Raw genomic sequence first — 25360 nt, 5'->3', positions numbered from 1 at the left:
CTCTCTGTAGGAATCATACTTCACAGATGATTATTTTCTCATGTTTTCTTTTTCTAAAACAAGGCTGCACTAATATTTAACTTTAAGAATTAAATTTTGTTTGTCTAAAACATATTGTAAGTCAAACGTAAAACTGGACTGACCCCATTTACTAAACTGGCCTCCTTAATAACAACTACTTCTTCATCATTCAGTTGCAGCAACTTGAGACAAATAGAAATTGGATTCTTTTCTGATGGATAAATTTGAGTGAAACGTTATACACACTGAGAATTAGTCACAGAATTAAGTTGGCATATTGGTGTGATATTCTTCCATTCAGACAAAGTCCAACCACTCTAGTATCACAGAAGAATGGGAAAAATGAGAAACCAGAAAATGGTCCAGCTTCAGGAGACATTAACATAAAGTTACATGGGGGAGAAGTCCCAGACCAGGAGTGTCTCCACACAGGGGGCAGGGATCTTAAAATTGGAATCTCAGAAATTAGTATTTTTCCACTTTATCCCTTGTGCATAGCCAATGTGCATTTATCCATTTGTGCATAGAATCAGTAAACGAATTTCTTTTCTTTCCTAAGTTTGTCGTTGTTAAAGCATACTCACTTCTAAATCATTCAAACGTGTTAAAGAGAACAAAATGGCCCACACATTTTGGAAGACACTCTATAACTTCATGCATACATCATAGAAATGGAGAATCGATGGAAACAGTAACCAAGAAGACAGAAATTAGAATAAGTATGCCAAATAGCCCTAAAACCTCAGTGGATTAACAAAGACAACAAGAAAAAAAATTCATCTCCTAAAAATTCCAATTCAATTGTTCCTCCTTTAAAGGGTCTCCTGGGTAGCTCTCCTCTAAATGATGACTCTCTGATTCAAAGTCCTTCCGTCACTTGGCTCCAAAACCCACTGGGTCACTGGGCACTTTGCTGGAGCTTCTGTGCACAGAGATAGGTCAAGAAAATGTGTGAAGAATTAAATGAGATGGTCCAGGCACCCAGCCTGACTGTGGCACAGATCACTTCCTCCCACATTCCATTGGTCAAGGCTAGTCTCACGAGCCCACCTAGATGAACAGAGATTGGGAAGCAGGGTTCAGCTGTGTATTAAGGGAAGAAACATTGGCTTAGTAAATATCTAGAAAGAGTCTACTACAGGTCCTGATAAAGAGCCTGAAATTGGGGTTGTGTTTCTAGCACAGCATATTAAAGTGGTTTTATCTTGATCTTGTCCCCAAGGAATACTTTTAGCAATGAATTAGATGAAATATAGGAAGCAATAATAATTTTAAACAAAATAGAAAAATACAAAAATGGAGGGTCAGCCCACTGGCCTACTGGTTAAGTTCAGTGTCCTCTGCTTCAGCAGTCTGGGTTCGGTTCCTGGGCATGCACCTACAGTACTCATCTGTCAGTGGCCATGCTGTGGTGGCAGGTCACATACGAAATAAAGAGGAAGACTAGAAACAGATGTTTGCTCAGGGCGAATCTTCCTCAGCAAGTAAAAAAGAAGAAGAAGAAGAAGAAGACAGAAAGAAAAATACAAAAACTGAAATGAATAAATAAGAAATGAAATTCTACAACAAATATATTTTAAAATCTTAAAATGTTTATGCACAGATGAAAATAAAATGAAATTACAAAGTAATAAATATAAGATTCTGCCTTTAGATTAACAATATGATCAACTGCACAAAAAATGTTAACAAGACGTCAGTTGTCAAGTATCTGTTTAAAAAGAGTTTCACCACATGCTAAATATGTCAACAAAGTAAACATTATCAATTTTTTTAAGAAGCCAAAGAAAACTATTTCATTAGTGAGAATTCAAATTTCTTGATTATAAGGATAAAACTTCCAATTTAGAGAGTGAAGTCAGCATCATGGCGGAGGGAACTTGCCCAAGACTCTCTCCCCTCCAACATACAACAAAAAGGGGCAACCATGCTCCAACAGAGAACATCCTACAACACAAAAAATTCAGAGACCCAAGCAGCCACATGATGGAGCACGGAGAGGCTGGAGCACACCTCAGAGGAGCTGGAACCAGGGAAGCAAGAACTTCACTCCCCTCCCCTAAAGACTGGGATCGAGACCGTGGGAAGGAGCAGAGGAGGGGTCCCTCCCTCATGGTATCACCCAGGACTCCCACCAGCCCTTGCAGCCTAGAGGGAAGCCCTCTAATGGGGTGAAAGTTTTTGCAGGGCATGACATCATCAAGCCAACACCCCAGGAGACCTGATAGCAAGAGCTGATCAGAAAACCAGGGACTGGATGCCAGAGAAAGCACCCTTCCCCCAACCCGACCCGGCTGTGCTGCACCCCTCAACTGCCTGGGATACCAGCTGAAGGCAGAGGGCTCAGAACACATGGTTCCTGACCCCCACCCAGTGGCGATAGGCAATAACTGCAACCGAATAATATCAGAATGGGTAAGACCCTATCTTCCAACATCAGGCATTACATCAGATCACCAGACCAGACAGAAAATGACAAGAACCCAGACCTGAGTCCCGAGGACACAGAATTATGTAAGCTAAATGACAATCAATTCAAAATAGCTATCATCAAAAAACTCAATGAGGTAAAAGAAAATGTAGAGAAACAATTTAACCAGTTCAGGAACTACTTCACAAAAGAGATTGAAACTATAAAGAAAATCAATCAGAAATACTAGAGATGAAAGACACAATGGAAGAGGTAATACAAAATACATGTTCCTTGAATGCACGAGTGGAAATCAGAGAGGAGCATATCTGTGTAATCAAATATAGACATGTTGAAATGCTCCAGACAAAGGAGGAGAGAGAACTAAGACTAAAAAGAAATGAAGAAAGTCTCCAAGAAATATCCAACTCAATGAGGAAATGCAACATAAGAATTATAGGTATTCAACAAGGTGAAGAGAAGGAGAATAGAGCAGAAAGTGTGTTCAAAGAAAGAATAGCAAAGAACTTCCCAAACCTAGGGAAAGAGAGGGAAATCTGTGCGGAAGAGGCTTACAGATAGCCTAGATTTGTCAATGTAAAAAGATCTACTGGGAGGCATATAGTAGTAAAACTGGCAAAAATGAATGACAAAGAAAGAATACTAAGGGCAGCAAGGCAGAAGAAAATAACTTGCAAAGGAACCTCTATCAGGCTTTCAGCGGATTTCTCTGCAGAAACCTTACAAGCTAGGAGAGACTGGAATGACATACTCAAAACTTTAAAAGACAAAAATCTTCAGTCAAGAATACTTTATCCAGCAAAAACATCCTTCAGATATGAGGGAGAAATTAAAACTTTCCCAGACAAACAAAAGCTAAGGGACTTGGTAGCCATGAGATTCTCCCTACAAGAAATCCTCAAGAAGGTCCCTGAAAAAAACAAAAAGGGAGAAAAGGGACACAAAGCACAGAGTAAAGAGATAAATAGGTAGACAGAACCAGAATAAGATAACAAATATTCAACTATAGCGTTAAGCTAGAGGGAAGGAAAACACCAAAACCAAAGATAATTCTGCCATTTTAACCACAAATTCACAACACAAGATGGAATAAGACATGAGAAAAACAACTTAGGAGGGGAGGAGGAAAGGGACTGAACCGGTTTAGACTAAGGAAATAAGAGGTCCTCAGAAAATGGACTATGTTATACACGAGATTCTGAATACAAACTTCAGGGTAACCTCTAAACAAAAAAGCAAAACAAAGACACAAAGAATAAAAAAGGAGAAAACAAAGAAACACATCATTAAAAAACTACATATTTCAATGGGTGGACCAAAACACACAGGACGAGAAACAAAGGAAATGCAAGAAAACTGGAAAACCAGTGATAGAATGACAGCAATAAGCCCTCATACATCAATAATCACCCTAAATGTAAATGGATTGAACTCTCCAATAAAAAGACACAGAGTGGTGAGATGGATTAAAGAACAAGATCCAGCAATACGCTGCCTCCAGAAACACGTATCAGCTCCAATGACAAACACAGGCTCAGAGTGAAGGGGTGGAAGACGATACTCCAAGCTAATGGCAAACAAAAAAAAGCTAGTATTGCAATACTTATATCAGACAAAGTAGATTTCAAGATAAGACAAGTGAAGAGAGACAAAGAGGGGCAGTATATAATGATCAAAGGGACACTTCATCGAGAAGAAATAATGATTATAAATATCTACGCACCCAACACAGGAGCACCAAAGTTCATAAAGTAACTATTAACAAACCTAAAGGAATGTATTAATAATAACACAATAATAGTATGGGACCTGAACACTCCACTCACGTTAATGAACAGATCACCCAGACAGAAACAAGAAAACAGTGGAATTAAATGAAAAGCTAAACCAGTTGGACTTAATAGACATATATAGAACACCCCATCCAAAAACAGCAGAATACACATTCTTCTCAAGCGCTCACAGAACATCCTCAAGGATAGACCATATGTTGGGAAACAAAGCAAGCCTCAATAAATTTAAGAAAATTGAAATAATAACTAGCATCTTTTCCAATCATAATGCTATAAAGCTAGAAATTAATTAAAAGAAAAATGGTGAGAACAGGACAAAGATGTGGAGCCTAAACAATATGCTATTGAACAAGCAATGGATCATTGATGAAATTAAAGGAGAAATCAAAAAATATCTAGAGACAAATGAAAGTGATAACTTACCATACCAACTCATATGGGATGCAGCAAAAGCCATATTAAGAGGGAAATTCATCACAATACAGGCTCACCTTAACAAACTAAAAAAACCCTAAATAAGCAGTCTCAAACCACATTTAAGAGAAGTAGAATAAGAAGAAAACCCAAAGCCCAAAGTCAGCAGGAGAGAAATAATAAAAATCAGAGCAGAAATAAATGCTATTGAAACAAAAAAGGCAGTAGAAAGGATCAATGAAACAAAGAGCTGGTTGTTTGAGAAGATACATAAAAGTGACAGACCCCTAGCCAGACTTTGAAAGAAAAAGAGAGAGAAGTCTCAGATAAATAAAATCAGAAATGAAATAAAAATATATGCCACAGAAATACAACAGATTATAAGAGAACTACGAAAAATTATATGCCAACAAAATGGATAATTTAGAGGAAATGGATAAATTCTCAGACTCTTACAACTTCCAAAAACTGAATCAAGAAGAAAAAGACAATCTGAATAGACCAATCACAAGGAAGGAGATTGAAGCAGCATCAAAAGCATCCCAAAGAATAAAACCCCAGGACCAGATGGCTTCCCTAGGGAATTCTACCAAACTTTCAGAAAGTATTTAAAACCTATCTTTCTCAAGCTATTCCAAAAAATTAGGGAAGACGGAGCACTTCCTAACACATTCTACAAGGCCAACATCACTCTGATACCAAAGCCTGACAAGGACAACACAAAGAAGGAAAACTACAGGCTAATATGGTTGATGAACTTAGATGCAAAATTCCTCGACAAAATTTTGGCAACCTGAATTCAGCCATACAACAAAAGGATCATACATCATGATCAAGTGGGATTTATGCCAGGGACACAGGGATGGTTCAACATTTTCAAATCAATCAGCATGATACACCACATCAACAAATTGAGGAATAAAAACCATTATGATCATCTCAATAGATGCAAATAAAGCATTTGACAAGATCCAGCAGCCACTTATGATAAAAACTCTTAACAAAATTGGAATAGAAGGAAACTACCTCAAAATAATAAAGGCCATATATGACAAACCCACAGCCAACATCACACTCAATTGGCAAAAACTGAGCGCCATCCCTCTGAGAACAGAAACAAGACAAGGATGCCCACTATCACCACTTTTATTCAACAGAGTACTGGAGGTTTTGGCCAGATCAGTTAGGCAAGAGAAAGGAATAAAAGGAATCCAAATAGGGAGTGAAGAAGTGAAACTCTCGCGGTTTGCAGCTGACATGATCTTTCATATAGAAAACCCCAAATAATCCATCGGAAAACTAATAGAAATTATTAACAACTACGGTAAAGTTGCAAGGTACAAAATCAACTTACAGAAATCAGTTACTTTTCTATACTCCAATAAGGAACTTACAGAAAGAGAAATCAAGAATACAATTCCATTTTCAATTGCAGCTAAAGAATAAAGTACCTAGGAATAAATTTAACTAAGGAGGTGAAAGACTTATACAACGAAAACTATAACACATTATATAGAGAAATTGATAATGAAATAAAGAGATGGAAAGAGATTCCATGCACATGGATCAGAAGAATAAACATAGTTAAAATGTCCATACTACCCAAAGCAATCTACAGATTCAATGCAATCCCAATCAGAATCCCAATGATGTTCTTCACGGAAATAGAATAAATAAAACTCATATGGGGCAACCAAAGACCCAAAATTGCTAAGGCAATCCTGAGAAACAAGAACAAAGCTGGAGGTTATCACAATCCCTGACTTCAAAATGTACTACAAAGCCACAGTGATCAAAATGGCATGGTACTGGTACAAAAACAGGCACACAGATCAACAGAATAGAACTAAAGCCCAGAAATAAAACCACACATCTACAGACAGCTAATCTTTGACAGAGGTGGTAAGAACATACAATGGGGCAAAGATAGTCTCTTCAATAAGTGATGCTGGGAAAACTGGACAGCCACATGCAAAAGAATGATGGTATACCATTATCTCACGCCATACACAAAAATACACTCCAAATGGATCAAAGACTTGAAGATAAGTCCTGAAACCAATAAAACTCTTGGAAGATAATATAGATAATGCACTCTTTGACATCGAACTAAAAAGGATCTTTTTGAATACCATGTCTTCTCAGACAAGGGAAACAAAAGAAAAAATAAACAAGTGGGAGTTCATCAGACTAAAGAGCTTCTGCAAGGCAAAGGAAACCAGAATCAAACCAAAGAGACAACCCCAAAATTGGGAGAAAATATCTGCAAATCGTATATCTGACAGGGTGTTAATCTCCATAATATATAAGGAAGTCACACAACTGAACAATAAAAAAACAAACAACCTGGTCAAAAAATGGGCAGTGGATATGAACAGTTTTCTAAAGAAGATATACAGATGGCCAATAAACACATGAAAAGATGTTCAACATCACTAATCATCAGGGAAATGCAAATCAAAACTACACTAAGATACCACCTCATGCCTATTAAAATGGCTATAATCACTAAGACTAAAAATAACAAATGTTGGAGAGGGTGTGGAGAAAAGGGAACCCTCATACACTGCTGGTGAATGCAAACTGGTACAGCCACTTTGGAAAACAGTATGGAGATTCCTCAAAAATTAAAAATAGAACTATGATACAACCCAGCTATCCCACTATGGGGTATCTACACAAACAACTTGAAATCAGCAATCCAAAGTAACATATGCACGCCTATGTTCATTGAAGCACTATTCACAATAGCCAAGACATGGAAACTATCCAAGTGCCCATGAACTAATGATTAGATAAAGAAGATGTGGTGTGTGTGTGTGTATATACATATATATATATATATATATATATATATATGTATATACACAATGGAATACTACTCAGCCATAAAAAAGACAAATTCATCCCATTTGCAATAACATGGATGGTCCTGGAGGGAATTACGCTTAGTAAAATAAGCCAGACTGAAAAAGACAAACACCAGATGATTTCACATGGACAAAGAAAACAGTTCAGTGGTTAACAGGCAAAGGGGGTTGGGGGGTGGGCACAGGGGGTGAAGGGGAGCACCTATGTGCTGAAAGACAAGAAATAATGTACAACTGAAATCTCACATCAATGTAAACTATTATGAACTCAATTAAAAAAACATAAAAAAAACCCTTCCAATTTAGACTGTGCAGATCAGCTCGTATCTACAGGAAAGCTGTAGATTAGCTTTACTAAAGCTTTTGGGGAAATACTGACAAAATTAAGCATGTTCAAATAGTCCACTGGAAGGTAAAATGTTTGGAAAGTACCTCATATAAAGCACAATAAATTAAGTGGAAATAATGAATCTGTGAAAAAGGTGGAAGGAATCAAAAGGCCTCTGTATGAATATTCACAATGGCCACACGGAAGACATGGGAGAAAGAGTAGATATATGCTTATATCAAAAAGTTATAGCAAAGCCAATGAAATTTTTAAAAAAATCTACAAATGTTGCACAAAAAATTGGACAAGCACTTAAAAAATAGCAAGAGGCTTGTTAGTGAAAACACATTAGCAGAACTAAGTAACTTTACCTAAGACTCTGAGCAGAAGATACTAGGTGAGCTTAAAGGAATGTAATAAATATCTTAATCTGCTTGTTCATATCTAAGATTACAGGAATTCCAGCATTCTCAACAGGATACGGACAGGGTCTGTGACCTGGGAGGAGTCTCTATATGCTCACTATAATTTTCGTTGAAGGATTTCTTTGTTTTTACTAAGGTCTTCCTTTAGTAATTCTAACACTATTTGGGAATTAGATTGGTCATGTGCCCCATGAGTAAATAAGTCTGATAAGCAAGCACCCTCCGTCTGCAGCATACACAACACTGCAAAATTCTGCCTTGACATTTATTAATAGTGTAATTACCATGACAGCCACCCATTTTTAATAAGCATTGTAATGACCCCATCAAACATTATTAAGACCTACCAAACTCAAGGCTGATGTTTTGGGAGGAGTAGAGGCGGGTGAGAAAATGATGCCTGATGAGACTTAGTTTTCTTCCAGGGCTCGCCTCGCTACCAGAATTCCACTAGTCATCCTAGTCCTTTTCCTAAACTCTGTTATCCGGAAGGCACGTTGATGGGTCTAGCAAAAATGAACTCAAACAAGTCACTGTCAATCATTTTTAACTGTGCAGTTTATAATTCTTCTTTCTAACACAGGTAAATTGTATTTGGGGAATAAATTGATAACATGTCACCCTAATCTCCCTCTAATATCTCAGGTGAAAATGTAATAAATAAATCTAACAGACAGGACAAAAAAAAAATCACGGCCGGCTTCTGAATATAATGAAATGCAGCCATCTACCTAAGTGAAATTAAAGTGGGGAATATGTTTCAGAAAGAAGAAGGCTTACAAAATGTTTAATGGATATTGGAAAAGATTTGTCTCATGTGTGAACAATGCTGCACACATGAGAACTTATTAAGCTAATGCTTCTGAATCTAATTTCTTTTTGAATTAAAAATAAGTTTTAATCAAACCCTAACCTTTAAAGTTGTATGACCTCTATTACCCTGTGAGCAATACACTCACGGCTGAGAATAAGTGGAAGAAGCAGGGAAACACATCCTCAGAATATTGTTTAAACGCTCTCAAGAATCTCAAGGTAACAAATATATTCGAGTATGAGAACTTTAAATTCTGTGAACCAACATGTTTTTATGTAGAACACACTCTTTTCCTCCAAAGATGATCTAGGGGCTGCTGGTGAGGGGCCATTGCTTCTTGGAGAAAGCAAATGAAGCAGTATTAGCATTAAGAGAATGACAACTTTCATCAGTAATTCTGACGTCCTAAAATTATAATTTCTTTATTTTATATCTTACATAAATGACAGATAATCATTCCCTGGTTTGAAAACACTGGCAGTAAAATTTCAACCCAATCTGACAGCCCATCTTTCAAATTAAGCTCTCATTTCTCCTCTAAACCCACCACCTTAGTCACTAATCCTCCAAATTACATTCACTTCATCTCTCTTCTGTGCCTTAAACCAAAGTGCTCACTCATTATGGAAAACCTTTGGCCTTCCCCCATACTTATTTAAACCCTACTGTGTCAGGAACTCTGAAGGGTCTGATATTTCCCCTATTTGTTGGCTAACACGTTGGCTTTCCACAGTTTCACGTATGCAGGCAGAAGACATGAGACTCCTGGGTCAGAGACAAAAGACTTTATTACTTACGTCTCAGATGGAGGTGTGCACCTCACGTTTTTGTAAGTTCTCCTTCTCCCTCAAGTTCCACGGAGCTGATGTAGCAGCAACCCACGTGAATGCTATACACACAGTCATTTGTGACACACCTAAGGAATCTTGAGCTTAGGAAACTTCCAATCTTAAAGTGCTAGCAAACTTGTCCAATCTTTGCCCTTGTCTTGAGGGAGACATTACCTTTATTACCTGGTCAGAAACAAATCCGCCTTCTGCCCTGGAGGCAGACACTGTCTCTAATATCCAAGTCTGTTTGCTACACAAACATCCTTGAAAAAGAGAGTTCAGGACAAAAACTGCCAAAAGACATGTGGAAACGCCAATGTCACTTAAATCGCACCCTTCAGACTACAAGGTAAACTCTGCTTCTTTAATGACAAAAGGCCACAGTTACCTCTCATGCACTACATTTTTCTGTGCCATTTGACACATCATTCCTCTTATGTTGCATCACTTAGGTCATTTACCTTATTGCTTAACACGTATATTCCATTTCAATGAATTAAATATTTCATGTCTCTTTAACTAGTTTAAACTCAATGAAGGTGCAAATTGTATAATAAATTCCTTTTCAGCCTCACAAAATTTAATGCAACTATATTTTGAATAGCCACCCAAAAATTTGCTGAATGAATGAAGAAGAGTGAAAACTTATTTTTTAAATGTTTCATCCTAAACAACATGTAAACAAATGGCAGTGAAGATTAACCTGAGAGTTTTATTCTATCAAGTTTGGGGGAAAAAAATTAGAACACGGCACCAAGGTTCCCTACGCTATTGCCTATCCTTATAAGTTTCAGTCAACTTTATCTGGTATCTAATATCAAGGAATGTCAATTCTTATGAAGAATTAAAGAAAGGTGTGAATATAAATCTATCTTAAGATTTAGAATTGACAATAATCTTCCGATAAAATTTGGAATGAAGTTAGTTTTGATTTTTAGGAGCTTAATAATAGGAGCTCCAAGGCAAAATTTTCAAATCTATATTTTATGAATTAACGTATCAAATTATATATACACATAGTTTAGAAAGCCAAATAATTATACAAAGCACAACCTCACGTATTTCTAATAGCCAGAGGTAATGTTCTCTAATGCATCTCTTAACCACGCTTGGTTTTGCCTCCATATTTCTAAATGTTTGACTGCTATTTATAGATTTTTTCCCCCTACATTTTCACTTGTCTTACTTATGTCTTCCTGTTGAAGGGAGGTCATTAGCTCTATTATATTAACCCTGTCCCATTCTCCTTTCATCCATATCATACTTTTGGTTAAGTCAAATGCTGCTGCTATTATTGACTATGCAAGTATCTTTCACAGCTGAATCTTGCAATGTATTTCAATTACTTTTCATTTCATACAACTTTTTCTTTGCCTTCTGTTCATAACATCCACATTTTGTTTCCTGAATTTTGTATGCATCTATTATTAATACATTATAATTAAGCTTTCCAAAGGAGGTGTAAAATTCCTCTCTAAAACAACAGGTGGCCCACAAGTTGCATCTCTTACTTGAAAGCATCCTTCGTGAAGCCCCTTCCTCACAGCTTCTGTCTGTCTTGGTTGCTCTTGAGGCCCAATGAGCAGCTGCCAGCATGCCGTCTTGCTGCATTCTCATCCTGGAGTTCCCTTCTATATTCTCCTACACACAATCTCCCTTTTTTACCATTATTATTATTATTATACCTCTTCCTCTTTATTAATTTCTAGTCTTGGTGGAATATTTGTAAAAGTAGTGTCCTGATAAAGAGAACATAGCAGAAAAGATTTGGAAATCTTATAGGTCTAAAAATGTCTTCCTTCTTTGATGTTTGAAAAAAAACGTCTGGCTATGTAGAAAATTCTGGTTTGGAAATAATTTTCCTTCAGAATTTCAAAAGCTTTACTCAATTGTCTTCCAGCACCCTAATTCTAGGGAGAAGACCTGTGCCATTCTGATCCTAGTTCTTTATGTGTGACTATTTTAGCAAAAGAGAAAAACTGGAAACGTAAGATCTTCATTTTGCTCATATTGTTTTGAATTGCATGTTGATGTGTTTTGGTGTGGATTTTGTTTACTCCATTGTGCTAGACACCCAGTGGGACCTTTCTAATCGAAAACATATGCCCAGCTATGATGGGGAATTTTCTTAAGTTTAAGAAAAATAATTCCTTCACCTCTGTTTTCTCTGTTTGGAATTCTCATTCAAATGTTAGATCAGCTGGACTAGTTCTCTAATTTTCTTCTCTTATCTTTCTTACTCCGTCACTTTGCTTGTTAAATTTTGTTTTACTCTCTCTAAGTTCTCTTCAAATTTATCTTTTATCCCTTATATTCATTTTTTTTTTTAAAGATTTTATTTTTTCCTTTTTCTCCCCAAAGCCCCCCGGTACATAGTTGTGTATTCTTCGTTGTGGGTTCTTCTAGTTGTGGCATGTGGGACGCTGCCTCAGCATGGTCTGATGAGCAGTGCCATGTCCACGCCCAGGATTCGAACTAACGAAACACTGGGCCGCCTGCAGCGGAGCGCGCGAACTTAACCACTCGGCCACGGGGCCAGCCCCCCTTATATTCAATTTTATGTTATCATTTTTAATATTCTAAGACTTCTCTGAAAAGTCCTTGTTTTCATTTTCTTGTCCTTGTCACATAAATGCGATATTTTCTCTGAGAATGTTTTGTCTGAGAATACTAATTATAAATATCAGTCATTGTGTTTTATTTTATATTTTGGCCCCCTGAATTATCCTTGTTTCCTGAATTCTTTCTCCCATTTCTTTGTCTTGGTTTCTCTCGTTTTGTTAGAAGACTGTCTCAACGTCCGGATATCTGGTAGTATACGCACAGCTAGGAATCAGCTGGAAAAGAGCGTATTGGTAGCTCTGCTGATCAATAGTAGGCTTCATTGTGAGTGCATTAGCTGGGCTCTTTCACCAAGGCCCCCACTTGTCAGGATCTGTAGCCCTTTTACCAGAGTTCATCAGTTTTCACAGACAGGAATTCTCCAATATTCTGCCAGGAAGGCATTCCAAAACCAAAGGCGAGAAGGGACTGTGATGAGTATGTAAACTTCCACTTAATAGCCCTGATTTAACAACAGTATGTTGCCTCTTGTTTTTGATGATTCCAGGTTTCTTAGCTGAAAGTTTCTTTGGTTCACCATGTCACAAAAATAAATTTCTAGTCGTCTATAGGGATGGACTGGTGGGGGAAGGGAAGTGGTTAGGCACTGAATTGTGTGAATGTGGCAAGAGATCTGGGTGTGTAACTCTTCTTATCTAGAACACTTTCAACCAGCTCTTCTGTTTTTAGACTAAATTACACTCTCACTCTAAAAGCCAAGTAGTGTCTCCGATTCCTGAGCTTTTGAAGGATTCTAGAGCGTGCGTAAGCCTAGTTCTGTCTTCCACACTGACAGCTTTGATTTAACCTTTTCTTAGTAGGCTGAGCAGTAGTCATTGCCTGATCTGAATCTTTTCCTTCACAATTGTTTTTCTGTCATCTCCTGTCCCATTTTCTCTAAGCTTCTTGATAGGTGTTTTTGTTGGTGGTGTTGTTACTATTGTTTTCTTTACTACTGTTTGAGCACGGTTTCAGGGAGAAGACATGAAGAACGCACATGTTTAAAACATCAGGTTTAAGTAGAACTAATTCGACTTGTTTCTCTTAAACACATAGCTGCTAGCTTTCAGACTCTCAGAAGCTATTTCTCAGCAAAAGAAGAATTGTAGTTAATTAGCTTTTGATCAGAAATATTTGCATAGTGACTAGGTCAGATTTTAGGAAAAAATCATTATGTGGTTATGAAATCTGCTTGTTTATAAATACACTTTTATTAAGGAATTATACTTCCCAGAACTCTTGGAATGCTTTTATAATTCTTAACAAATAAAATGATAGATTATATAAATTGAAGAACATAGTTATATTTTCTCAAAATAGTATCACAGAGAAAATTGCATTCTTGATTGAAATAGTACAAAAACCCAAAGTGGTAGTTGTTTTATAAAACCTACATAGTCCAATTTTTCTACTACAAGAAATTTTAGAAAATTATGTGGGAAGAAACTGCTAGTTCAGATTAATAAATTTTACTAAATAGATCAAAATATTAATATAGTGTCACAAATGTTTCAAAATATCTATCTAATAAAAATCCCCTCATTTTATATCAATCAGCATTTTAGCAGGTTCCTCTTCTGAAACTAAATTTTGTCATCTAAATACTAAGGAGTTAGCAGTCCATTTTATTTTAGGCAGGTATCAGCTGGAAAGCCTAGAAACTTACGATGAGAACCTGGAGTTTAATGAGAGAGACATCTCACTATTATGAAAACTCTCCAAGACTACTGATGGCCATAAAATTAACACTTTATGGGACACTTTTTAGAGATGACCTATCACAAGGGATTCAAGACTACATTCTAATGCTATTTATTAGGATTTTTGTTAAATCCAAGCCACAGTGTGCCTCGGTTTGCTGTTGCAAATATAATCCTGACCTGCATATTGTTTTGTATTTTGTATTCTCTGCCCATCCTGTGTTTCAAGTTCTACTGATGTGGATGAAAGTTCCACCTGTGGAACCAGTTTCAAAAGGAAATGGAAATCTCCATTCCAAGTGCTTTGGTGTGGATTTTGCTCCAAACAGAAAAATTGCTCCTATCGTTTTTTAACATTTTCTAAAATAGTTAAAGCAAAAATACCTGAAATACAGTTGCTCACTTATTTACTGGTCTATAAAAATGAATATCTATTCATTCAAGCAGTCCAATAACAAATAAGAAGGCAAGCACAGATGAAGCTTAAGACCGCAATCCAAAGTTAGACACCAAGGTTGCCGAACTTAAACACAGTGTTAATGTGCGAGTCATGTTCTTATCAACAATGAGAGAACCAGTTTTAAATGACAAAGATTCACATAGAGAAAACATACTTGAATCTAAGAACTGTCATCTTCAATCAGGCTACGTCTGGAACACATGGATTGCTCAAGTAGGCCCGCTTGTCTCCACTGTGAAATATTCCTATCAGTTAAAACAGGTTCGAAAATATACTATCTGATGAAATTTATTTATCCAAACCTTTAAGGATAGGCACAACTACTTAAAATGTGTGTCTAGATCCTCATAAGAAAGATCTTCTCTGGAGCTGAAGGTAAGGCATTCCCTGGAAAATGTATATTAGAGAAATGTCACATTTATTCATAGAGTCTATAATCTACCATGTTATTTTCTCAAGTGTTATAATTTTGGACAGCCTTCTAATAAGTCCTGACCACCAAAAAAGTACTGAAAAGAGTACTTCACTATGGTATGCATCACAGTGACCGTTCACTTAAACAGCACAGAACGAGGTACTTGTCAAGTCCAAGTTGTGTGGGAAGAATCTCAAAGGAAGTCACAGAAGAAGAAGGGAGCAGAGCTCACGACTTCACGCACGGCTGTGTGAAGGCGACACAAGCCTTAGGAGACTAACAGGGCTTGGGGAAGCTGGAGGGAGCAGAGCTGTCATTTCCATCAAAGTGTGCAGAACTACAATGCTGGGGCACGCGTGAGCATGGACAGCAAGAGATACGAACAGATAGAAAAGCATGGCTCTAATGCAACAGAGCACTGAAAAGGCTGGGGAGCAAGAGGAGGAGAGAAGATTTTTTAAAGTCCTTAAAAATGTCATTTCCCCCTTTGTGCTTGATTTTTAAGTCAGCAATACATTTTTTATTTTTAAACGATTACCATCAAACCTATCGCGGTGGCAATGCAAGTCACCATCTCTTATTTAAAACCCTTGGGGACTGTTTTTCAGAATGTTTCAGGTTTCAGAAAGATAACAGAGTCCATATACCATGTATTACATAACACACCCAGCAGGCTCGGTGGCAATGCTGAGTACTCAAACATGTTATATCCTGAGGAAAACACAGGATTCTTCATACAAAATAGGGTAAATATTTTTCTATTTATCTATTCAAGTCTTTTCACGTCAGATGATGCCACCAAACTAGTTCACATCAGGTTTTGCTGAAAAAAGTTACCAATAAAACCCAACAAAACAAAGCAAAACACACCCATTCTATTTTCAGAACTTTTTAGATTTTAGAATTGTGTTTAAGGTATTGAAGTTGAAAATTTTAAAATTTCATCACCAAAACTATAATAACCAAAAAAGCACAGGTATGTACTCTAGAAAGTTATATTATAGAAGTGTTTAATTCATTTAAATTAAGTTTAATTTAAAATTATGTATGAACAAAAATACCAAAAATAGGAGTTTTTTTGGGAAAAAAGTATATGTAATTGGAAATATTTGATCAGGACAAGGCAGGTCAGAGGGTACCCTGTGCCTGGGAAGTGTAGGGGTAAGGCCGATCTGTGCAACAACACAGACAGGGAGAGAGCAGCCTGTGGGATGCAGGGGCCTGAGTTATGCCAAGGGATGCCTACGGGCTAGAAAATGCTAGAGGGAATGGACATGGACTTCTCTCTCATCCTTTCCAGGAAGGGAGCAAGCGCCTGAATGTGGAAGGTGACTCGCAAATGTAGCCGTGTGACCCAGTGCTCAGTCACCTGCATAATTACATGAGATTCAGCGCAGATCTGATAAATAGATCACATATAATTCCAATCACCTTCCTATCTATGCGACGCTCCTCCTACACTGAAAGAGAAGGAAAGAGGGGAGAAAGAAAAATAGATAGAAAAACAGGAACTCTTCACCTGTTCCTTATGTCTGAAAAACTTTAAGAACAGAAAAAAAAATCCTTTTATCCTAACACTAGAGAGTTAACATATAAATGCAAGTTCCCAGAAAAGACAACGGGGGGTGATAGATAAGCCTGTTCAAAAGACCAAATGGAATGCAGGCCCTTAATTTGTCTTGGTGGAGAAGAAAGTAAGGGGACTAAGAGGATTTTAAATGTATGTGCTAACAGCAACACGTGGGAAAATGAGACTAAGGACAAAAATAAATCAACAAACACTTTCCTTCCGGGGTGCACAGCATTGCCCAAGGTACTGATTACGTTCAACAGAGTTGGACCAAAAACAGACTCTCCACAGAGAGTTTGGTCTTTCACAAGCCAATTCAAATAGCTTCACTTATATGATGTGCATTTAAAAAATAAGAATAGCTGAAATCTCACATGGGTAGTTAGTGAAACAAGTTACAGTACGTACAGTATGATCTTTTATGCAAAGATAAACATGCCCTTATAAACTTATATAAAGGTAAGAAGTATTACATTCAAGACTAACAGTTATTGGTGGAATTTTAGTAATGTGTACTATCTTATTAATCCAGTTCTTAGATATTCTAAAATGAATATGCATTATTTTATCATAAAAATTATGAAAGTTTCTAATGGTGATTCTTTCTTCAGGAAATACACTAAATGAGCTATCATTACTTTATACACTTTTCTTTCTCAACTAAGCAGAATTTATTTTTTGGAATAAACCAAAGATTTTCTCAATAGAGGTAAACAATAAAAAATAGATCTCAAGTTGCAGGACAGAAGAAATCCATGATAGACTTGCTCATAGTTTTCTGAGAAATTTACTTACAGTACACGTCCACTCTGATTGACTTTATCGCTGGGGACCCCAAGCCATTCTCTGCTTTACAGTAATACCGGCCTCCTTGGTGTCGCTGAATGTTTGTAATCCTCAAAGTCTCATTGAAGACACTTGAGTCTTGGAATCTGTCAGAGGCACTTCCTGCTGTTTTGGTCCACCTGATCTGAGCAAGCATCAACAAAGATTGTTACTTTAGGTTGGTTTTCTCACAGAAAAATCAAATAGCAATTACTCATTTCAACAGTATGCTTTCAGAATTGCTACAATGCTGTTCCTGGCAAGTTATTGAAAATGAAAGAGAAAAGTTTATACACACAACTGAATCATAAAACTTGATATGCGACGTCATCATTGTATAGTGGATGTAATTCTAATGCAATGGCATAGAACTCAACGGTAGCTTAATCAGTGTGGAGGGCAATATAAATACAATATAAAGGGAGGTAAATGTAAGTGGTACATTGGATACATCAATTAGTTTCTCTTTTTGTGGACCTTTTAAAATTTTCTCTCATATTTTCCAGACCCTGCGACATACATTTTATTTATTTAGTACAGGTACTATAGATAGGCTGTCAATTTCTTTTTGGACGTGCTTCACAGTTTATTCTAAATTTCCTATTTGATTTGGATAATTTGAGCATATTACTATAATGGCTTGTTGAGATTATGTATAATTTTATACACCTGGTTGTTAAAAGTGTTTTGTTTTTTTTCTATGTTACCAAGTTATATGTATAATTGATGAGGAAAGAAACTCCAGACATACAAAGAAAATTGTACAGGCTTCCAGGCAGAAGGAACAAACTCTGAATAATGTGCCCGAGCCTGCTCATTCTCTCACGCTGACTCTCCCCTGCTTTCATAGTAACTGAACCCCAAATTATCCAGTAGGCACATGGCTGCCCAGGACAAAGACAGCACCTCCCAGCTATCCAGTCAGCTGTGGTCTGGCCAGTGTGTTTCAAGTAGAAATGTCCTTATAGGGAAGCAGCGCTTCAGGTTTTGCTCATTTCGGCACATTTCTGCTGGCTCCCATCTTGGACCACGAGCTGACTGGAATGAAAGTCAAGCACACAGAAGCGACAAAACAGCAGAAATCTGAATCCCTAACATCACAGGGTTGTACCTACTTGACCTGAACTATTTATAGCCCTGGGCTTCGACATGGGAGAGAAATAAAATTCTACTTCATGTCATACTTTTCGGAGGTTTTCTGTGACTAACGGCCAAATTTAATTCTAATTGCTAAGCCTGGAGTGGTACGGGAGGTCAGCTTGTCTTCAGGATTCTCATCTCCAACACTAAAAGCTCGCAAACAGTGGACGAGCACCTGGATTGACTGAGAAAGGACAGTTTCTATCCCAATATGTGACAGCCAAGATCTCATTCATCTTAATGAGAAAGAAAAACCTCCAGTGATATGCAAACATCCAGTAACCTCAGGGTTCAAATAACCCTGCTGGACAAAAGTACTTGACATAATATTCTAACCACCCAAGGGAGAAACTGGATCCAAGGCCTTGGATTTGGAGAAGATACAGAAATGCATAAATCGGGGAGCAGTCAATCTTAAGTATGTGCATTTAATGAATAAGGATGGTTCACCTGGGTAACATACAGTTTAAGGACTAAATAAAGTTTCTTAAAACCAAAAGGACATAGACTAAGGGGATTTGTAGCATCCTAGCAAAACCTAGGAATTTGGAGCGGGAGCAGGACACAAGGGGGGGAGAAACTCTTCCTGCCTCGGGGGAGCGGAAGGAAGGCAAGGAGAGAAGGAAGTGCTCTAAAATCTTCAACTTCAGGAGAGTTGGAAGTGGAAAGAGTGTGTCTCTATGGGAGACATTTGGCTTACAAATAACAATAGAATCATAAATGTCTGATTAAAATAATAGAAAAAGGTACAATTTCAGTAACAGCAAGGAAAACGAGATAAAGGGGGAAGAGTGGAAAGAACAGAAATTTGACAAAATGAGAAAAAAATAGAGCATATTGAAAAGAGGAATATATAATTTTAAATAAATAATAACCATGGGGTAAGATGGAAACAGTTGCATCCATCATAGACTAAATGTGAATAGATTGAATTCTCCCATTACAAGAGTCTATTAGACTGGATTTAAAAGTAACAAGTTTATATGCTGTTTACCAAATATGTATATATAATTTAATATATATATATTAGAACAAGGTGACAATAAAAGATTGGAAGCCAAGACTGGAAAAGAAGGCACGGACAAAGCGGTAACGGGACTATGTAAACTAAAATCAATTAATTAGGAGTGACGATGTGTATATACAAGATTAAATTAAAAAGAAGACATTTGCAATTTAAAATATTAACAGGAAAAGAAGGTCATTACTTTGTGTAACGTTAAAAGTCACAACTGAGAGCAAAAATATATTGTCATTAATTGGTACGCAGTAAAGCACAGAGTAACTAAATTTACAAAACACAGTTAGAAGCAGAATTAGAGAAACCTGCAGTTGCAGTGGAAATGCGAGACATCTCTGAGAACTCGGCAGTTCCAGGCAATACAATTTTTTCTGTTAAGCTAAACAGTAAGTCAGACAAGGAGAAATTGAAAAATATAATCAACATATATAACTAATAAAAAATATGGAAAATCTTCCATCCGTAGAATAACGGATTTTTTTTTCTTATGTCTATTAAACATTACAAAAATTTATCATGTAGTTGGAAGGAGAAAAGCCCAAAACTCTTAATTAATTATAAAAGCAGAGGGAGTGCAGGCTATGTTAGCTGGACTTAATTCAATACAATTATAAATAATCAACAGATGACAAAAACACGGAAATCTAGTCATTGTTCAAAGACAAAATTAAAAGGAAAACTGCTAACTATCTGGAAGTCAATGAACAGAAAACCATTTCATACTAAAATCTAGGAATACAGTGAAAGAAGTTCATAGAGGAAAATATAAACCTTAAGTACCTTTTATATTAATGAATGAATAAATAAATAAGTAAATAAATAAAAGTACTCATCTAACTTATTTTAATTTAATGTAGGTTGCTGGGCTCTGCCCTAAACTACTGTTTGATAATCAATACAAGTAGAACCAATTCATTTTTATTTTTAATTTCTTCCCCTGGAGATTCTTCTGAACCAGCCCGGCATAGGTGAGCAGAATGTGATTGGAGAAACAAGAGAACAGACAAGAAGTACCATGGGAAAAACTATGGCTAATTCAACTCCAGAGCACAGCAATTAGCTCAGTAGATGATCTACACGTATCTGCTCAATGACAACACATGACTTGAGTTGAAACTTGAGGAGGTGGTGGATAGAATGGTGAGGATGTATGCAGCTGTAAGTAAGATAGACAAATTAACAGTGATTTCTAGAAGACAAAAGTTAGATTCTGTCCTATAAAAAGAGCCTGGAGTGCGGCAGGCCAGCGAGGACAAATGGCCCTGCTCAGGGACTCAGGCTCTTCAGCGGTGCCTTCCTTACGTGTGTTGCTTAAGCTCACGGTCCAAACCAGCAGCTACAGACCTAGTCTTCACCTCCTGTTCCTAGAGGCAGGAAAGAGAAGACACACAGGGCCTCCTAGTTGTCTCTGACAGGGAGTTCTAGGATGCTGCTGCAGGACACTTCTGCTTACATCGGAGCTCCAAGAAAGGTGGGAAATGCACTCTTTCCCATGCATGGCAGCTCCCGCCCAGCCCCCTGCTAAAATCTCATGGTTCAATGACTCTGGAAGAAGAGGAGAGGGCACATTTGGGACAACTGCTAGTGCCCACACTGGGAATAAAATATATCCCATGTTCAGATACACTGCATTATTAAATATGATTGTGTTTAGATTCTGTTACAATGACATTAAACAATCATTTTCATTAAAAAAACATGAACAGAAAAAGAAAGATACTACAATTTGGGAAATCTGCTTTTATTGTAACTCTCTGCTTAATCTGAAGAAACAACCCAGCAATCCTCTCAGGTTGCAGAACATGACACTTACCTTAGGGCTGTCCAACTCCCAAGAGAAAATTTTCTACTTTGTTTTTTGATGTAATGATATTTCTGAAACATAACTGCTTTTATAAAATCAGTGTCGACTGAGATAATTTAAGAAACTGTTAAAAATCTGAAGCACAGAGCAAAGCTAGACCTGGCCGAATCCAAAAACGGATGCTGCATGGATGCTCCAGACTCATGAGGACTTAGACCTTGACAGTGCTCGACTTCAGAACCCCTTTAACTAATGTCCAGTGAATGAGGACTTGTGAATTGAAGCTACTTTCTATCAGTGGCCAAGGAGTTAGGCCACCTATGCTCAGTCAATCTGTAGAGACAGATCTGAGGTTCATCCTGCCTTGTTTGTACTCTGAAAGAAGATCCCTCATCAGGAAAAGAAAGCCAGAGAAAAGGTAGGATATGCATCGTCTGAGCTGCTATCATTATCTGAGCAATTTGCCACCAGAGCCTTTGGGAGCTCAACAAAGCCAGTTACAGTGTCAGCCTGAAAGAGTATAAAGGAATATCTTTGATTATTATTATTATATTATTATTATTATTATTATACCATCTATGGGTGATTATAAGTAGGCAGTGTTCATTACAGTTTTGAAAATAAAGGTTATCCTCTTATCCTACACTAATATCGGGGAAAATTACAGAGGAAATATTTCTTCTTCTTCTTCTCTTTTGCTGAGGAAGATTGGCCCTGAGCTAACATCCGTCATCAATCTTCCTCATTTTGCTTAAGGAAGATTCACCCTGAGCTAACATCTGTGCCAATCTTCCTCTTTTTGCTTGAGGAAAATTTGCCCTGAGATAACATCTGTGCCAATCTTCCTCCATTTTGTATGTGGGTCACCACCATTGCATGGCCGTTGAGAAGTGGTGTGGGTTCATGCCCAGGAACCAAACCCGGGCTGCCGAAGTGGAGCACACCAAACTTAACCACTAGGCCACAGGGTTGGCCCTGAAAGATGCCCTCTTCAAGTTACTCAATACAGGACTCCAGATCATACAGGTTTAATAAATTGTATCAGTCCACCATAAATTATAGCAAAATGTCACAGTCGCTTCTAAACCTACTTTTATAAAAAGAAGCACAGGGAGGCTGGCCCCGTGGCCGAGTGGTTAAGTTTGCACGCTCTGCTTCAGTGGCCCAGGGTTTCACTGGTTCGGATCCTGGGCGTGGACATGGCACCAATCATCAAGCCATGCTGAGGTGGCATCCCACATGCCACAACTAGAAGGACCCACAACTAAAAATACACAACTATGTACTGGACGGATTTGGGGAGAAAAAGCAGGAAAAAAAGAAAAGAAGATTGGCAACAGTTGTTAGCTCAGGTGCCAATCTTTAAAGAAAAAAAAAAAAGAAAAGAACCACAATTGTCCGACAAAGCAACAAAATTCTAACCTGAAAATTTCTCTACTGTATGCATAAAACACCATATTATTCTAGTGTACCCAGAGTACTAGAGATCTCTACTACTACTGACATCACTAATACTATTACTAACAACAATATAATTTATGGCTTTAGAAGATTTGTACAAGTTAGAGTGCTATCTGACATGCTCCCAGTGTGATAAGGAAGAATTTCTCAGTGTCTGGACTGCAGATGAGCAGCTTAGGGAAGCAATAAAAAAAAGGGTCTGTGTATCAACAAGGGGTCGTCTCACCAGCCAGAGAACAGGGCTGGGAAGGATAGGGACCGTCATGGTAGATGTGTTGGAAACAAAAGGAAATTACAGGCGGAGCATGTGGGTCTTTCTGAACACTAGATACTGAACACTGCTTTAAAGCAGAGGAAACTTCAGGTTGTCTGATTTTTTTTGGCTGTGGCTTTTCTTCGGATTTAAACTTTGAAGAATTTGCTCATCTCCTGTGCGAATAAACTGTGAGAGAAACTAAATAAATTTCGTGTTTATCATTAACAATGCCAGGCTTCTGACGGATACTCCAATAGGGCCTGCCAGCATCATTTCAAACCAAAGGTAACACAGAGGGCACATCTTGGTGCACATGCTTATAAATACACAGTGTTGTGGCTTAACGTGGGTTGCCACATGGAAAGGTTTTATTTTGCAGCATAATCCAGACATTGACCATGTACTCCAATAACCAATAACAAAATTATACTTCCTTCAAAGTTTACAAAATGGCTTTTATATTTCAGCATCTGATTTTAATCTCACGGCAGGCTTAAAAGGCTGGAACATTTTCTCTCCCCATTTACAGCTCCAGTTCTTCCACGATGGCGTGACTCTGTGCCTCTGCATACCGGCCTCCTTCCAGCCTAAACGTTCTCCGTTTTTCCTTCACTTGCTGTCTAGCTCACTCCCTCTGATCCTCCAGAAGTCATCTCAGCAGAAAGCCCGCCCTCTCCAATGAAGCTGGATTGCATCTGTCCTTTTGTTGCCATAGCACCCTGCAGTTCCCTCCACGAGGGTACTCAGCGCACATTATATAAGTTAGCTATTTGTTTGGAGTCGCCTGACTCCATCAGATCTCCTTCGTCCTTCCTAAATGTGACCCCTGCGATCCCCGCTTCTCTCGGAGGCAGGTCTTCGGGCTGCGGAGCGCTTTGCTCTCAGAGACAGTCGCGGGAATGTTTAGGGGTTACCCCCCACCCTGCGGCCCTTACCCGAAGTCCTATCCCACGGAGCAGACAGAACAGCCCTCGCCCCTTGCCTCCAGGTGGGACAGGTTCTGAAGCATAATTTACCCTCCAGAGTTCCTTTGCAGGAAGGGGTTGAAGCTAACCTCCAAAGATCACAGCCTGGCCTGGCTCCTTCCCTTTCTTCTCCTGCCTTCTCGCTCCATGAGCAGTTTCTCCTAAGAGCGCTTCCTCAGTAAATCACTTGCACATGAATCCTCATCTCAAGCTCTATTTCTAAAGAACCAGAACTTCTTAAAGTAACTCTTTGGCCTTTAACAAACCGTCAGCCATTACAGCAAGGACTGTTCTTGCTCTTGGCGTCTCCAGCCCAAAGCACCGAGCCTGGCACATACTCATTAACAAAATCGTTGTTGCTTGAGTGGATTCCTAGCACTATATTTCTGCTGACAACACAAACATAAATTAGACAAAACCCCACTCCACCAGGCACCCGCAAGGTAATGGGTTTTAGTTAATTGAGATGTTGGCATTTTTATACATATTTCTTCGTATCAAAGTTGAGTCTACTCATCCACTTTCATTTGGAAATATGCACAGAGGGACTCATTAAATTGTAGTAATTTTTTGATGAATTTATATTAATCCATCTAAATATTTTTCTCATTCCTCTTTATAAATATAGGATTCTATTTTCAACATGGGTGGTTGAAGTTAGAGGAAAATATCAAACGATACCTTTCTAGTGTCAAATTTTAAATAGTATTGAATTAGCAATTAGCAGTAGTAGACAGGACAAAAATAAACTTTGATAAATGGGGAAAAAAGTGAATTTATAAAGATAAATTCATTCAAGAAAACCAGTAATATTGGAGAAAAAATAATACAAAAATGAAGTAAATGGATAGGTGATATGAGCTATGAATTTGTTTATCATCAAACCCCCCGAGCTTCAGAACAGATTTAGACTAAATGAATCAGCAGTGCAATGCAGCTGGTCTAAAAATACCCTGCACTGTGCTAAATATATTCAGACATGATCAAAACGTAAACATTTGACTTCGCTTTTTATCATAACCTAAGGATTACAACATTTCACATAAGCCATAGAAAAATAGGAAAAAATGCAAGACATTCTCCAAGTTTTCTCCACAAGGAAATGGGCTGAGATTTGTTTAGCGGCTTCCTCACCGGCCATTCCTTCTTAGTCCCCCTTGGCGGTTCTCGCTCACCTCCCTGACCTCTGATTGTTTGAGTGCCTTAAAGCTCCATT

The 25360-nt window shown here is 37.9% G+C and overlaps 1 protein-coding gene across 3 annotated transcripts in view; it reads right to left on the bottom strand.

Moving 5' to 3' along the window:
- Positions 1–25360, bottom strand: part of MDGA2 (MAM domain containing glycosylphosphatidylinositol anchor 2) — a 778429-nt gene that overhangs the window by 350690 nt on the left and 402379 nt on the right. For all 3 annotated transcript variants that reach the window (XM_046652130.1, XM_046652131.1, XM_046652132.1), the window contains exon 3: positions 17468–17642. In XM_046652130.1, the coding sequence (XP_046508086.1) occupies positions 17468–17642 (175 nt within the window). The remainder of the gene's footprint in view (positions 1–17467; positions 17643–25360) is intronic.

This window comes from Equus quagga, chromosome 2, assembly GCF_021613505.1.
Source record: "Equus quagga isolate Etosha38 chromosome 2, UCLA_HA_Equagga_1.0, whole genome shotgun sequence".
Taxonomy (NCBI): Eukaryota; Metazoa; Chordata; class Mammalia; order Perissodactyla; family Equidae; genus Equus; species Equus quagga.
The sequence above is the reverse complement of the archived record's forward strand: the minus strand, read 5'-3'. Positions and strand labels throughout refer to the sequence as shown.